The sequence below is a fragment of the Pecten maximus genome, chromosome 5 (assembly GCF_902652985.1).
Source record: "Pecten maximus chromosome 5, xPecMax1.1, whole genome shotgun sequence".
NCBI lineage: Eukaryota > Metazoa > Mollusca > Bivalvia > Pectinida > Pectinidae > Pecten > Pecten maximus.
In genome coordinates, this window is record NC_047019.1 from 10697571 (window position 1) to 10713009 (window position 15439).

Genomic DNA, 15439 nt, shown 5'->3' on the forward strand with positions numbered 1-15439 from the left:
AATTGAATTAATAACGAAGGCAGCAGGCCCAAGTTATTAACTAAAATTGCAAAATATCCGAGTCCGAGTTGTATATCCTGCAACAATACACGTGTCAAAGTTGATTATTTATATTCTACCATGTACTGTTTAGTTCTGAGATCGACCTCTTTCTAATAGAAAAACAGCAAAGAAACCCAGAGAAAACTTTGTAATTTATTTCTTGAGTATTGCATTATTTGTTGATGAAATATACAGGCAATGCAGTACTACGATCAAGAGCATCTATCATATGGCATTAATTTTGAAAATTAAAAAAAAGGATAAAAAAAAAGAAAAAAAAAAAAGGGGGGGGGGCCTCCGTAGGATTCGAACTCGCGTCGTGATTACAAAATATTGAAAGACTAACCCATTAGTCCAATCGGCTATAGTAACCTTTTATAAAACGGGTGAATATTAGACATAACATTGTTACAGCCGTGACTCCCGACCGTGTTTTATTGGCACGAGCATGGGTTATTGGAAAATAATACATGGTTTTCAACCAATCAAAACTGTCGTTGCATAGCAAACATGGTAGAATTTGTAATAACACCGCTGATCCTTGTCATATCAGAGTTTGTGATAACATCGCTGATCCAAGTCATATCAGAGTTTGTGATTAAACCACTGATCCGTGTCATATCAGAGTTTGTGATTACACCACTGATCCGTGTCATATTATACTTTGTAATAACACCGCTAATCCTTGTCATATCAGAGTTTGTGATAACATCGCTGATCCAAGTCATATCCGAGTTTGTGATTAAACCACTGATCCGTGTCATATCAGAGTTTGTGATAACACCACTGATCCGTGTCATATAAGATTTTGTGATTACACCGCTGATCCAAGTCATATAAGATTTTGTTATTACACAACTGATCCATGTCATATCAGACTTTGTGATAACATCACTATTTCCAAGTCATATCATAATTTGTGATAATACAGGAGATCCAGGTTATAACAGAGTCGATGCTGTGGCCTCTGAACTGTGTCATATCAGAGTTTATGGTAAGGCCTCGGATCTGACCCAAGCAGAGCTTGTGAAAGCACCACTGCATGATCGGTGTTGTATCACTGAGGAGTAAAAGTAAACAGTTTTGGAAAAATGATGAAATTCATCAATGCAAAATTTAAAGCAATCATAAAGCATAGTAACCAAATGATTTATCAATACCCATAGCTTAAGCTACAAGAATACATTTAATGTGTTATGTATAACTTCCTTTTACAATCCTAATTACTTGATAATACATTGTGTTATACCAATATTGGCATGAAATAACAAACTCTGAAATCAATTACCTTAGGTAACATTCGAAGGGGCTTCAGTTTCGTCAAAGCTTTATCAATAACACCAGCTGCATCAACATCGATTCTGTTGACGATGTTTCGAAGCACAGTGTATTCGCCATACTTAATCCATCCCTTACTCTTCAAACAATCACAGAGTTTTGATACACTATTGTCTTCAACTCCATACAAAACATCATCTCCCAAATACGGCTTCAAAAGTGTCAAAAAGTTGTCCCATTGTGTTTTTAATCCAGGACAGATCAATTTAGACAGTTGTAGCACCATTTCAGCATGAATTTCCTTTACCTTTGTCATGTCTCTGAATTTCTCCATGTCAGAAATCTAAGGAGTAAGCAAATATGAAATACAAAACAAGAAAAAAATAATAACCAGTGACAAATAGTTTAACAAGAAGCCCATGGGCCTTAACGGTCACCTGAGATTTGAAATATTTAAGTTTATTTAATTGACCCTTTTTGCCCCCCCCCCCCCCCCCCCCTATCAGCCCCTATTCCATGCTGAAAATGTTAACCAGAATGAATTCCATAGAAATCAAAACAAATCAGTCAAAAATGTGATTTCCCTATATAAACTATAGTAACACAATGGTGACAATGGCTACAAAATTAGAATGAATTCCAATAGAAATAAAACAAATAAAAGTCAAAAATGTGATTTCCCTATATAAACTATAGTAAAGTTTAGCCCCTCCCCAAGGGCAAACGTGAAACCCCTGGGTCATGAAATTTACAATTTTGGTAAAGACCCTTCCATCTATGAAGAGTGTTTGATTCCAGCATATCTGAGAGTAGAGAAGATTTTTGAAGTTTTAGTCAATTTGGCCCTTTTTAGCCCCGCCCATCAGCCCCTGGGGGTTGGTCAGGCCAACATCTTCATGCCATCAAACTGTCATCCCATGCTGACAATGTTTACAAAATTAGAATGAATTCCAATAGAAATAAGATAAATTAAAGTCAAAAATGTGATTTCCCTATATAAACTATAGTAAAGTTTAGCCCCTCCCCAGGGGCAAACGTGAAACCCCTGGGTCATGAAATTTACAATTTTGGTAAAGCACCTTAAGACCCTTCCATCTATGAAGAGTGTTTGATTCCAGCATATCTGAGAGTAGAGAAGAAGATTTTTGAAGTTTTAGTCAATTTGACCCTTTTTGGCCCCGCCCCTCAGGCCCCTGGGGGTGGGGACCATATAATTTACAATTTTGGTTGACCTTTAGCCATAGAAGCTTCCTGCCAAATTTCATAGAATTTGGTTTGTGGGTTTTGGAGAAGAAGTTGAAAATGTGAATTGTTTACGGACGGACGGACGGACGGACGGACGACGCACGACGCACGACGACGGACAAAAGGGGATTAGAATAGGTCACTTAAGACTTTGTCTCAGGTGACCTAAAAAGCCACTATATCTAGAGGTCCAAAATTGTGCCCTTGATTTTTATTATTATTTTTTTATTAAATTTATTTTATTTTACTGATTATTAAATATCGGATATTGGAAGCTTACCACAGCCTTTGTAAGCACACATTTCTGACGATTATTTTAAAAGAAACATGTCATTTTAGCTTGTTGTATTGCATGTATTACAGGATAAAGTAAACTGATTTTGCAAAAACTTCTCTTCTCATGTGCCACTACCAAATGTCCCTATTACAAATTCGGCTGTAGTCCTTAATACTATAATATAAGTAGATTCTATAATATATATATACGTTTAAATTAGTCAATTATATGTATATACACTATGTACAAAATGCAACAGTTTACATCCAAAATGTAGTGGCTGGCCTTGTGGCCAACGGCCGCCTTGAGTGCCAAACCCAAGACACCCTTACTCGTATGCATATACAAGATCCATATATGTTTTATAACATGTACATGTGGCACAATTTATAAGACAATTTACCTAATGTCTCAAAACAACTTTACCCCATCCATTATTAGGTTACTATTTCTGAAGTACACATGCGTTAAATAATCTTGTCATCATCGCCTACCTTGCCATTATATACCTAGACCAATAAAGAGTGTGACAAATTGTGGCGTGTATCGTGAATTCCGATAATAGATAAAATTAATTTTGGAATATACATTCATTATAACTACCACATCATACTATAATACTGTAACAGTAGAGAGTATAGGTCGCTCATACTAGTTTAGACTACCTGTAATTTCCCTTTAGACTAGTGGTAGGATCACTGCCTTGAGAGCGAACGGTCGCTAGTTCGAGCCCAAGCATTGACAGGGTATTTTTCGATACTCCTTCCAATTACAGATTACAGATTACAAGTGGAAGATACTCAAGACTGAGAGGCTTCCTTGGAGCTAAAAAACTGGGGTTGTAGTTGTCTTTGGGGGACGATCGATGACTTTGTGAAGGAGAGTAGTGTAATAATGGAGAGTTTATGTCACATGAATTAGTTCACACTTCCCTTTAGTCTAGCGGTAAGATATTTGACTTGAGAGCGAGACGTCCTTCTTATTATTGCTCCTTCTTATTACAATACATTAAATCCTATTCCTAACATTGAAGACTTTGGGAGAATATTTGGGAGAGCTATTTAACGGTTAATAACTTTTTTTTCTTTGATCAAGGAGTCGAAAAAAAAATCGGGCAAAAATGGCAATCAAATTTGGTCTCTGCCTTCAATTAAAGGCTTTAAGCCTTGATATCAAGTTTGAAAAACATCTGTTAACAAGGTTGGATAGTATTGCAACAGCAATACAAAGTCCCCTGCTTGACCCAGGAGTGCAACTATTTATTTCCCATTTTTTAAACTACCTGTTATACTGATAACGTATACCAAGTTTCGTTAAAATCGGAGTAGTACTTTAGGATTGTCCGGACACGTCTCAACCAATGAGAAGCCGGCGGCCATTTTGAGTTTTTTTATTTTTTTTTCTCGAAAAGAAACATTGGGATGCACAACTACATGTTATACTGATCATGTATACCAAGTTTCGTTAAAATCGGAGTAGTACTTTAGAAGGAGTTGTCCAGACAAGTCTCAACCAATGCGAAGTCGGCGGCCATTTTGAAAATTGTTTTTTCAGAAAAAAAATGTAGGATGCACAACTACATGTTATAATGATCATGAATACCAAGTTTCGTTAAAATCGGAGTAGTACTTTAGGAGGAGTTGTCCGGACAAGTCTCAACCAATGAGAAGCCGGCAACCATTTTGAAAAATGAATTTTGAAAAAAAATTGTGGGATACACAACTACATGTTATACTTATCATGTATATTAAGTTTAGTTAAAATCGGAGTAGTACTTTAGGAGGAGTTGTCCGGACAAGTCTCAACCAATGAGAAGTCAGCGACAATTTTGAAAATTGGTTTTTCGAAAAAAAAAAAAAATATCGGATGCACAACTATATGTTATACTGATCATGTATACCAAGTTTCGTTAAAATCGGAGTAGTACTTTAGGAGGATTGTCCGGACAAGTCTCCACCAATGAGAAGTCGGCGGCCATTTTGAAAATAGTTTTTTCGAAAAAAAAATGTTGGATGCACAACTACATGTTATACTGATCATGTATACCAAATTTCATTAAAATCGGAGCAATGCTTTAGAAGGAGTTGTCCGGACAACTATTGCGTGACGGACGGACCGACGGATGGACGGGCGGGCGGAGGGTAAACCTATAGTACCCCCGTTTTTCAAACGGCAGGGGACTAATAAATGTTCGAGTTATATTTACGGAAATGCCAGAAAACAACGTTTTAGTAAATGAAGGGGCCATAACACTGTCAAAGAAAGTCTGGCAACAATAGCAATTTAAATTGGCCGAGTCCTTAAGACTTTAAACCTTGTTACCATTTAATAATTGCTTTGAAATGAAGCGTGACAGATTGACAGCCAGGCATACGACCACATGGACGGATAGACAAACTAAAATCAATATCCTTTGTTTTGATGCAAGCGAGGGATAATAATTACTGCATATCATGAAATATGCATAATTATATGAAAGATAAAAGACACTTCGTCTTACCTTATTGACCTCACCAAACCATATCTGCCAATGATCTTGTGTAAGCATGAACTCATTTCCATCTCTATCAAAACTCCTATATTCATAATTTTCCATAAAAATCTTTGCGTTTGGTTTCCTATTTTCATTTTCACCATCAGAAATCCAGAAGTCACAATGTAGATAGTGCCTGAATATTCGATGTTCCCGGTTTGTCTTTGAAAGAACATGATTGACAATGCTTTCAATTTCAGAACGCAGAGCTTCCCCTACACCCTGTGTCACAGGTTTCCTGTGATCATTAAACATCGTGAGTTTGAGCATCTGCCCTTTACAATGGAGGACAAAATTCCAAAAGTCGTCAACATTTCTGCAGACAAAACCTCTTCTTGGGCACAGATAGCCTTCCTCACTCGTCTTATGGTAAGTACATTCGCTGAATTTATGCATGCATATTGCAATGATTTTATCCCAGATGGTTTGTGGAACAAACTGATTTAAGAATATCAGACATAATGTTTGTGTAAGTTCCACACTAGCATTGTTCAATATTCCTTGTACACTTTCTGGTGAAGCCTCATCCAGTAAACAGGGGACAATGTGCAGGTTAGGCTCTAGTTGCTTCTTTTGGCTGTCTTGGACATTCCTTGGCTTTGTAATCAGTCCTAGACTTTCCATTACAGATAACAATACGTGGCAATCCTCTTTTGTAATATTGCCCCAGCACAGTTTAAGAACTTCATTGGTCAGCTTTGCTGAACCTTTATACTGTTTTGAGGTTTGTCTGTCTTTGAAGCTTTTCAGATTCACAAATTTGCTATCTGTGATAATGTCTCCAAATGCTCGGACAATCCAGTTGATATCCAATATTACTTTCATTTGCTGCATTTCCCGCTCAGTTAATATTTCTGAGTCTGTTTTTCCAACAATATCAAAGCAGAAAATGCTTGCAGCATTATGCAAATATCTGAAATCAAAACAGAAACAAATGCTGCATAAATATTACAGAAGGAAAAACAACTGAAAAGTTGTCATTAATGTATTCCTGAAAAAAAAACCACAATTATATGTCATGTTATTAATTAGATATTAATAATTCACAATTTTGGTTGACATTTGACCTTTGGCAATGGAATAAGCTTTCTGCCAAACTTCATTGAATTTGGTTCAGCGCAAATACTGAAATAAACAAAGGAATATATATTGCAAAAATCTTTCAGGAAAACACCCAGCATACCATGATTATAAAGCCTACAAAGTTTCAAAGAAATTGGTGAGAAAATGTAGGAGGAGATCTCCAGACAAAAAAAATGAACACTGAAATATACAAACGGACAATAACAGCTGCAAAAACAAGTTCATATAATGTCTCTCAAGTTTCAAAGACATCATTCAAACAAGAGATCCCAGAGGGATCTTGGCGCCCACCATTGAATGATCTTTATAGGTTCCATGTCAGATTGATCTTTTCTCTACTTTTCCCTTCCTCTAAGTCTTACTAATCCGTGTAAATTCAGAAACAGCCCTCTAGTACTTTTCAAACAAGGGGAACCTATATATAAAATTTAAGATTTAGCAATAATGGCTGTCTGTTGTTTTCGGATTGGTCCCAAAATGCAAAACCAGGGACCATGGGGAACCTACATATGAAATTTGAGAAAGATGCCTTCAGTCCTTCTGTAAAATAGCGATAACAAACTTCAATTGTCAAAATCTAAGATGGCTGCCTGTCGGCCATGTTGTTTTACGATTAGTCTCAAAATGCAATATGCATAACTAGGTACCAAGGGGAACCTAAATATGAAATTTGAGAAAGATCCCTTCATTACTTTCTGAGAAATAGCGATAACAAACTTCAATTGTCAAAATCTAAGATGGCTGCCTGTCGGCCATGCTGTTTTCTGATAGGTCTCAAAATGTAATATGCATAACTAGGCACCAAGGGGAACCTATATATGAAATTTGAGAAAGATCCCTTCAGTACTTTCTCAGAAATAGCGATAACAAACTTCAATTGTCAAAATCCAAGATGGCTGCCTGTCGGCCATGTTGTTTTCCGATTGGTCTCAAAATGCAATATGCATAACTAGGCACCAAGGGAAACCTACATATGAAATTTGAGAAAGATCCCTTCAGTTCTTTCTCAGAAATAGCGATAACAAACTTCAATTGACAAAATCCAAGATGGCTACCTGTCGGCCATGTTGTTTTCGGATTGGTCTCAAAATGCAATATGCATAACTAGGCACCAAGGGGAATCTACATATGAAATTTGAGAAAGATCCCTTCAGTACTTTCTCAGAAATAGCGATAACAAACTTCAATTGACAAAATCCAAGATGGCTGCCTGTCGACCATGTTGTTTTCCGATTGGCCTCAAAATGGAATATGCATAACTAGGCACCAAGGGAAACCTACATATGAAATTTGAGAAAGATCCCTTCAGTACTTTCTTAGAAATAGCGATAACAAACTTCAATTGTCAAAATCTAAGATGGCTGCCTGTCGGCCATGTTGTTTTACAATTAGTCTCAAAATGCAATATGCATAACTAGGCACTGAGGGGAACCTAAATATGAAATTTGAGAAAGATCCCTTCATTACTTTCTGAGAAATAGCGATAACAAACTTCAATTGTCAAAATCTAAGATGGCTGCCTCTCGGCCATGTTGTTTTCTGATAGGTCTCAAAATGTAATATGCATAACTAGGCACCAACGGAAACCTACATATGAAATTTTAGAAAGATCCCTTCAGTACTTTCTCAGAAATAGCGATAACAAACTTCAATTGTCAAAATCCAAGATGGCTGCCTATCGGCCATGTTGTTTTCCGATTGGTCTCAAAATGCAATATGCATAACTAGGCACCAAGGGAAACCTACATATGACATTTGAGAAAGATCCCTTCAGTACTTTCTCAGAAATAGCGATAACAAACTTCAATTGTCAAAATCCAAGATGGCTACCTGTCGGCCATGTTGTTTTCCGATTGGTCTCCAAATGCAATATGCATAACTAGGCACCAAGGGGAACCTACATATGAAATTTGGGAAAGATCCCTTCAGTACTTTCTCAGAAATAGCGATAACAAACTTCAATTGTCAAAATCCAAGATGGCTGCCTGTCGGCCATGTTGTTTTCCGATTGATCTCAAAATGCAATATACATAACTAGGCACCAAGGGGAATCTACATGTGAAATTTGAGAAAGATACCTTCAGTACTTCCTCAGAAATAGCGATAACAAACTTCAATTGTCAAAATCCAAGATGGCTGCCTGTCGGCCATGTTGTTTTCGGATAGGTCTCAAAATGCAATATGCATAACTAGGCACCAAGGGAAACCTACATATGAAATTTGAGAAAGATCCCTTCAGTACTTTCTCAGAAATAGCGATAACAAACTTCAATTGTCAAAATCCAAGATGGCTGCCTGTCGGCCATGTTGTTTTCCGATTGGTCTCAAAATGCAATATGCATAACTAGGCACCAAGGGAAATCTACAGATGAAATTTGAGAAAGATCCCTTGAGTACTTTCTCAGAAATAGCGATAACAAACTTCAATTGTCAAAATCCAAGATGGCTGCCTGTCGGCCATGTTGTTTTCCGATTGGTCTCAAAATGCAATATGCATAACTAGGCACCAAGGGGAATCTACAGATGAAATTTGAGAAAGATCCCTTCAGTACTTTCTCAGAAATAGCGATAACAAACTTCAATTGTCAAAATCCAAGATGGCTGCCTGTCGGCCATGTTGTTTTACGATTGGTCTCAAAATGCAATATGCATAACTAGGCACCAAGGGGAACCCACATATGAAATTTGAGAAAGATCCTTTCAGCACTTTCTGAGGATTAGCGATAACAAGAATTGTTTACGGACGGACGGAGGGACGGACGGACGGATGGAGGGACGGACGGACGACGGACCACGGACGCAGGGCGATTTGAATAGCCCACCATCTGATGATGGTGGGCTAAAAATGAAGGAGCCCACCAAGTTTTAAAGAAATAAGTTGAAAAATGTAGGAGATCTCTGGACAAAAAAAATGAATACTCCAGGGATAAACAAAGGAGAATAACTTATAAAATTACGCCGGAATCCCTGAATGATGACTCTGGTTTTGAGGAGATGTTACTGGGACTGAAATGAAACAAATTAAATCTAATTTCTGTCTGTTAATCAAACTTGTATGCAGGCGGATATGTAAGATGTATATTTTTATCCCTTCCCACATGAAGGGTCCCTTCGGGCAGGTGTAAGTCTTGACAAATAGAATATATTGATGCTTACCGAAGGAATGGGACTAGTTCACTCTCTTTAATAGGTACCAAAAGATCTTCATTTATCTTGAGTATCTGTTGAGTGGTTAGGAATTTAATTCCTTTTTCTTTTTCCATCATAATTCTTCTTTCAAGAGCAAGCCAGGATCCAGCAATTTTTTCATGCCAACATGACTGCAGATGGGCACATTTCTCTATTTGACACCATATATCGAGGTAAATCTCTTCAGTGTTCTTGTCAGTTTTGTCCATATGCATAATGAAGAAGTACTCCTGGACATTATGTTCCAGTATATCTTTAATTTCCGGCTTCTTATCTAGTTTTTTACTAATTTCCTCAAAAACCTGGTCTTCATTCTGAAATCAAAATGTTCCAATACTAATGTCATTTTTACCCATAAAATCTCTCTGAAAAGTGAGAAGAATTGAAATATATCTTATCTATTATAAAATTCATTTCAATTTTCGCTATAAACTAATTTGTAGATCAATTGGAGAAGCAATTTATCAAAATCTAAAGTTTTTAACCAAAAAAATAGGAAAATATTAAAATTCCTGTACAGGTTTCTTGTAATCTAGGGTGTGTTGAGATTTTTATAATAAAATGCAACAATATTTCTGATTTGGTTGAAATATTAATATTAATGCTTTTTAAGAAAGTCCAGATACCAGGTACCCAGTATATTTAATTTCCAGAATAGCTTGACCACAAATCATGGATGACATTCTGTCAATGAATACGTGTTCAGACTGTGTTCTGTTGGGCTAACAGAAATGGAAATACCTGTATTAATCTCCTCTGTTATATTGGATCCTTTGTTTTATTGAAACACCTTTACTTAATAATGTCCTAATAAAATGTTCATAATTAAAAAGATATCAAATATGATCTTGGGGATTGATCCAGTAACCTTTGACATTTGACAAGTGAGCTCCTTGATTAAATTCCAACCAACTTTGATTCATAATATCATAACAAAATGTTCATCAGTGAAAACATGAAAAAAATGTGACATTGGCCTCTGACCTAGTCATCTTGACATCTATACCATGACCTTTACATTTAGTCAGTTGACTCCTTGTTCGATTCTGTATAACTTTGCTTCATTATGTCATCCCGAAATGTTCATCAGTGAAAATATACAAAATTTGACCTTGACCTTTGACCCAATGACCTTGTTTTAGTCAGTTGTTCCTTTATCTACTTTTGAAAAGTTTAGCTAAAAACTGCTATAACGAAATGTTCCTTATTGAAATGATATAATAGGTACAATTATGATCTTGACTTTTGATCCAGTGTCGTTGATTTTTGACTCAAAATCAAATTGCCACAACGTCTAAGGGGAAATTACCTATGAACCTACCTATGCAGTTTCAGAAATATCCTTCACGTACTTTTTCAGAAATATAGGGAAAACAAACTTCAATTGTCATAATCTAAGATGGGCGCCTGTTGGCCATTTTTTTCAGGATCAGATTCAAAATCAAATGAGCAAAACAAGGGGCCTGGGGGAATATACTTCTCAAGAAAAAGCTATAACAAACTTCAACTTTCAAAATCAAAGATCAAATGACCTGCTGGCCATTTTATTTTCTAAATCAGACTCAACTTGGGACCAAGGGGAACATGGCTTTAACGGCCATCTGACTCTAAAGACCAGTGAACCATTGTAGTATACATACTCAGTAGTCAGCATAGTGGTAATATTGGCATGGTGGCCATCTTGGATTTCAGACATCGCGAAAAAATAACAACACTTGTTCAGGACCTTATCAGGATCAGGATGTTTGAACTGGTAGATATAGAGAAAAAGTTTTAAATGTGAAAAGTTTATGATGTATGTCGTATGACTACTGACGAATCAATGTCTATATAGGTCATCCTCAACTCCTGTCAATACTTCTCAAGAAACAGTGACAACAAGGATTGTTTACCAACAGACGGATGACAAACCACAGATGCAGGGCGAGTTGACCATCTGATGATAGTGGGCTAGTTTAACACAGTTGATCCACATGCTATACTCACCATTTCTACTTCATCCATATGTGAGCCAACCAAGATAATTGGAGGTATACCTTTCTCTTTGTCAGATTCAGTTTTTGCATATGTTGCAACTGATTTAAGCCAATCTACTATTTTATCTGTAACAATAATTTAATAGAGTCATTTTACAGTAACTAGATGATATAACACAATTACAGCACCACCAATTTGATGAATGATAGCCATTGATAGGAGATGGACATTAATTGCAATGTAAGTTGTTTATGTAACAGGATCAATGTAAATTATGTTATGTAATCAGTAGTGTTGATTGATATGAATGCATCATGAAACTTGAGTCTAACATTTCAAAGACTATACAACTTTATTTCGCAGAATCTCAGTACCTAAATATGAATACAATGTATACCAAAAATTACACTAATCAAATGGTAAAACCAACTTTAATAGGTACAAGATTTACTGACCATTAAACTCATGTTTGACCCCCAAGTTTGTTTGGCTTGGCACAATGGGCTTTGTTCAAAGTAGAGCTAACCCCAGAGGGATCTTGCACCCGCATCAAATGATTGTATTGTGGATATGTCATACTAATAATTCCTCGTCTTTCTCAAAAGTTGCTGCTCGTAACCTCATAAATGCATACCCATACTACGGTTTTGTGTTCAAAAATTCTTTAGAGAATTCGAAAGAAAGACAGAAACAAACACATACACACATACATATGTACTGCAGCCATAAAAAATATCCAATATCATCTAACCTTTTTATCTTGGAACATTCCAACATGGAATTTCTGTAGTAAAGTTCGGATTTCTTAGTATTTCCCAGAAAATATTTCAAATTGGTAGTGTCTTTAACAAATGCAGATCTATGTGTGTATCAATACAGTATTGTCAGGTCGAGATGATATAATGCAATTCATGCTCTCCAATTATTCTAAATCACATTTTAATTTATTTATTTCAAACAAACATTTAATTCTTGCAAAATATTTAAATTATTTGATGATCAATACATGCATCTAGTGCATATCGATTGGGCGATGCACCCGTGTCTAAGCAAATATCAACTCTGCCTTATTTGAATAATCTGCTTATTTGTATGTTCTCATCTGTAAGAACATACATACAAAATGTATATGTGGATTACACTATAGCTGCACTGTCAACTTAAGATCATAGCTACTAGAAACTTGTCTTAGCGTATAAAATGTTATATTACCGGGGTAAAGCACAAGCTGTTCGCTCAGCCTTCAAGAAAATATTTGCAAAGTGAAAAATGCTTTTTCTGAACTTGAAGAAGTTATTAGGTATGTTTGCCTACAAAATCAATGATTGCTAAATTATTCCAAAATACTTAAACACTGGTTTAGTATCAATTGTTCGGTTAGTTGTTTATATATCTTTATCCACATTTGTATTGGGAGAAATTTTGAAACTAATATTGATTTATATTTATTATAATAAGAAAATGGAACTCTTTAAATTAAAATAGTCCATGTAATATTCAGATGTATAATTGCTCACCAACAATTTTATCTTGCTTTTCTGTGTCCTGCCACAAGGAAACATCGACCACTAGCAGGTATATACTATTTGCAGACATAATACAATGATGCCAGTGGTAAAACTCTTCTTCTCCTCCAAAGTCAAATAAGGTTACATAAGCAGTAGATGGGTCATCAATGCCACCATCCTCAGTATCGATATCCTCTAGGTCTTTTCTTTGGTCTTCTGTCAAGGGATACATATCCCGGTCATATAAAATAGTATGGGGTTTTGTCATATGATGTGTATGCCGTTCTCCTCCCGTGCTTTCTTCTATGCAGTCATGATCTTTATGATGTCCACTGTTATCTGTAAAAAGCACATTCAAATACTGAAATACAAAAAAAAAAAAAAAAAATTCTGTGAGGCCCACATGGCCTGTATTACTCATCTGGATATTTCAGAAATAAATGGAAAAACACACTAATTTTAGTTATATTACAAACATTTCTCCCTCTTTGGGATCTGCCTCCCAGTATACCATGTATTTCTGACAACTATTTCCTTTAACTAAATTCAGCGTCGGGTTCCAAAGAAAATTGACAACATTGACTAGGTCAGCAAGGGCCTCGAGCTCATTGTGCGGCCAATTATCCACAAACAGAGGCCCATTGGTCTGTATCGCTCACCTGCATCTAGAGCAATTGCAGATACTAAGCTGAATATCACTTCATTCAAATATCAGAGTAGGCTAAGTTTATTCATGTAATTTTTTTTTTTATTCTATCATTCCAGCATTTAACACATTTGACCCCTGTAACCTTGAATGTAGGTCAAGATAATTCATTTCAACAAACTAAGTAGCCTTTTATCCAAGCATGCTACAGGTGCAAATTTTTTCAGACCAATATTTCCATGGGGGCCATTCCGGACTGATTTGTGCAAACTGCCATCTCTTACTGATAATTCTAATTAAAACCTAATAATTTTCAATGAAAATTTGACAAAAAATGTGATTTCCCTATATATACTTTAGTAAGTATAATTTACCCCTACTGGGGAAATGCAAGACCCCAGGGACATAAATTTTACAATTATGCACCTCAGAACCCTTCCATCTATGAAGAGTATTTAGTTCTACCATTACTGGGTCTTGAGAAGTCAATTTGACAGACAACATTTGGCCCCATCCCTCAGGGCCCAGGCAGGCTGGGACAATGTAATTTACATTTTTTATTGATCTTGTGCCATAGAAGCTTTCTGCAAAGTTTCATTAAAATCGAATACATGGTTTTGAAGGAGATATAAAAAAATGTTGCAATAGGTCATTCAGACCCTTCAGGATGTATTCCTAGGCAATAGGGTTGACGGAAACTCATCCTGGGAATGCCAAGGGTCAGTATAATCCCATTTATTTCATTCAAAATTTACCATATAGATCAGTGTTCGACTCAGCCATTGTCCAAAGCTCTCCTTCATCTGCATTCCTTTTTTGCAGTCTCCTCATATGTTTTCTGCATAACTCTGCCTCCTTTCCCTTCTTTATCTCTTCTCTTTCTTTTGCACTCTTTCCAAGTTTGTATCTTATTCGTTTGATTAGTAGTTCAGCAACATAAGTCGGTTCTGGGCCTCCAGGTTTGATATGTTTCCTTAATAATTGCTGCATCAAGCATGTTTTCCCAGCTCGAGGGTTACCAATGAAAGTCAACTTGATATTTTGTGTTTCCATTTTCTCTTGCATACTGCGCTTATATTTCGCTATTTTGTCTTGTTCATCTGGAATCAAGATATAAAAGCAAATAATAATGCAACAATCATCAATATATAACAGAATATCCCTGAATGTAGCTCAAGGTTATTCATTTTAACAAACTTATAAGCCCTTTATACCCAGCATGCTGAAAGCCTAAAATACAGTCCGTTGGCTATTCTGTTATTGAGAAGGTGTTTCATGATTTGAGCCTTTTTGACTCCTGTGACCTTGAATGTGGATCAAGGTCATCATTTGAACAGACTGAGAAGCCATTCACCCAAGCATGATACAGGCCAATGGGAGGTCTCTGTGCCTTTTTTTTATTAAGAATTTGAAAGTCTCTTAGACCACATCTGAACAAACTTGATAGCACTTCACCAAAGCACACTACTTGTCCAATATTAGGTTTCTGGGCCTATTGGTTAGTATGAAGGAAGTATAAACATTATACATGTGCTATGATGTACAGTTTGATTTGTTTCATCTAATTCAGGGGCTTTGAAAAATATCAAATTTGTCCTTGACATTAGCAAACAAGAGATCCCAGAGGGATCCTGGCGCCCACCATTGAATGATCTTGATAG

General features: G+C 36.3%; 1 protein-coding gene across 2 annotated transcripts; it reads right to left on the reverse strand.

The window, feature by feature from the left end:
* Positions 1-373: 373 nt before the first annotated feature.
* LOC117327116 lies at positions 374-14879 on the reverse strand. Of its 2 annotated transcripts, none has more exons than XM_033883956.1 (7): positions 14559-14879; positions 13142-13472; positions 11634-11749; positions 9615-9961; positions 5343-6288; positions 1331-1663; positions 374-1102 (listed from the first exon to the last, which is right to left on the reverse strand). In XM_033883956.1, the coding sequence occupies exons 1-7, from the start codon at positions 14841-14843 to the stop codon at positions 1100-1102; spliced, it is 2361 nt and encodes a 786-aa protein (XP_033739847.1). In that variant the 5' UTR covers positions 14844-14879; the 3' UTR covers positions 374-1099. The 2 variants fall into 2 exon arrangements, with proteins under 2 accessions (XP_033739847.1, XP_033739846.1); XM_033883955.1 differs by having other exon boundaries at positions 13142-13471; positions 14534-14879.
* Between the last annotated feature and the right edge of the window lie 560 nt (positions 14880-15439).

Coding starts and splice junctions, on each gene's coding strand:
- LOC117327116 (XM_033883955.1), bottom strand. CDS start 14,843: ATGCAAGAGAAAATGGAAACACAAAATATCAAGTTGACTTTCATTGGT. Junction 11,750..13,141: donor AAAGCAAGATAAAATTGTTG/GTGAGCAATTAT, acceptor TTATTGTTACAG/ATAAAATAGTAGATTGGCTT. Junction 6,289..9,614: donor GAACTAGTCCCATTCCTTCG/GTAAGCATCAAT, acceptor TTTTGATTTCAG/ATATTTGCATAATGCTGCAA.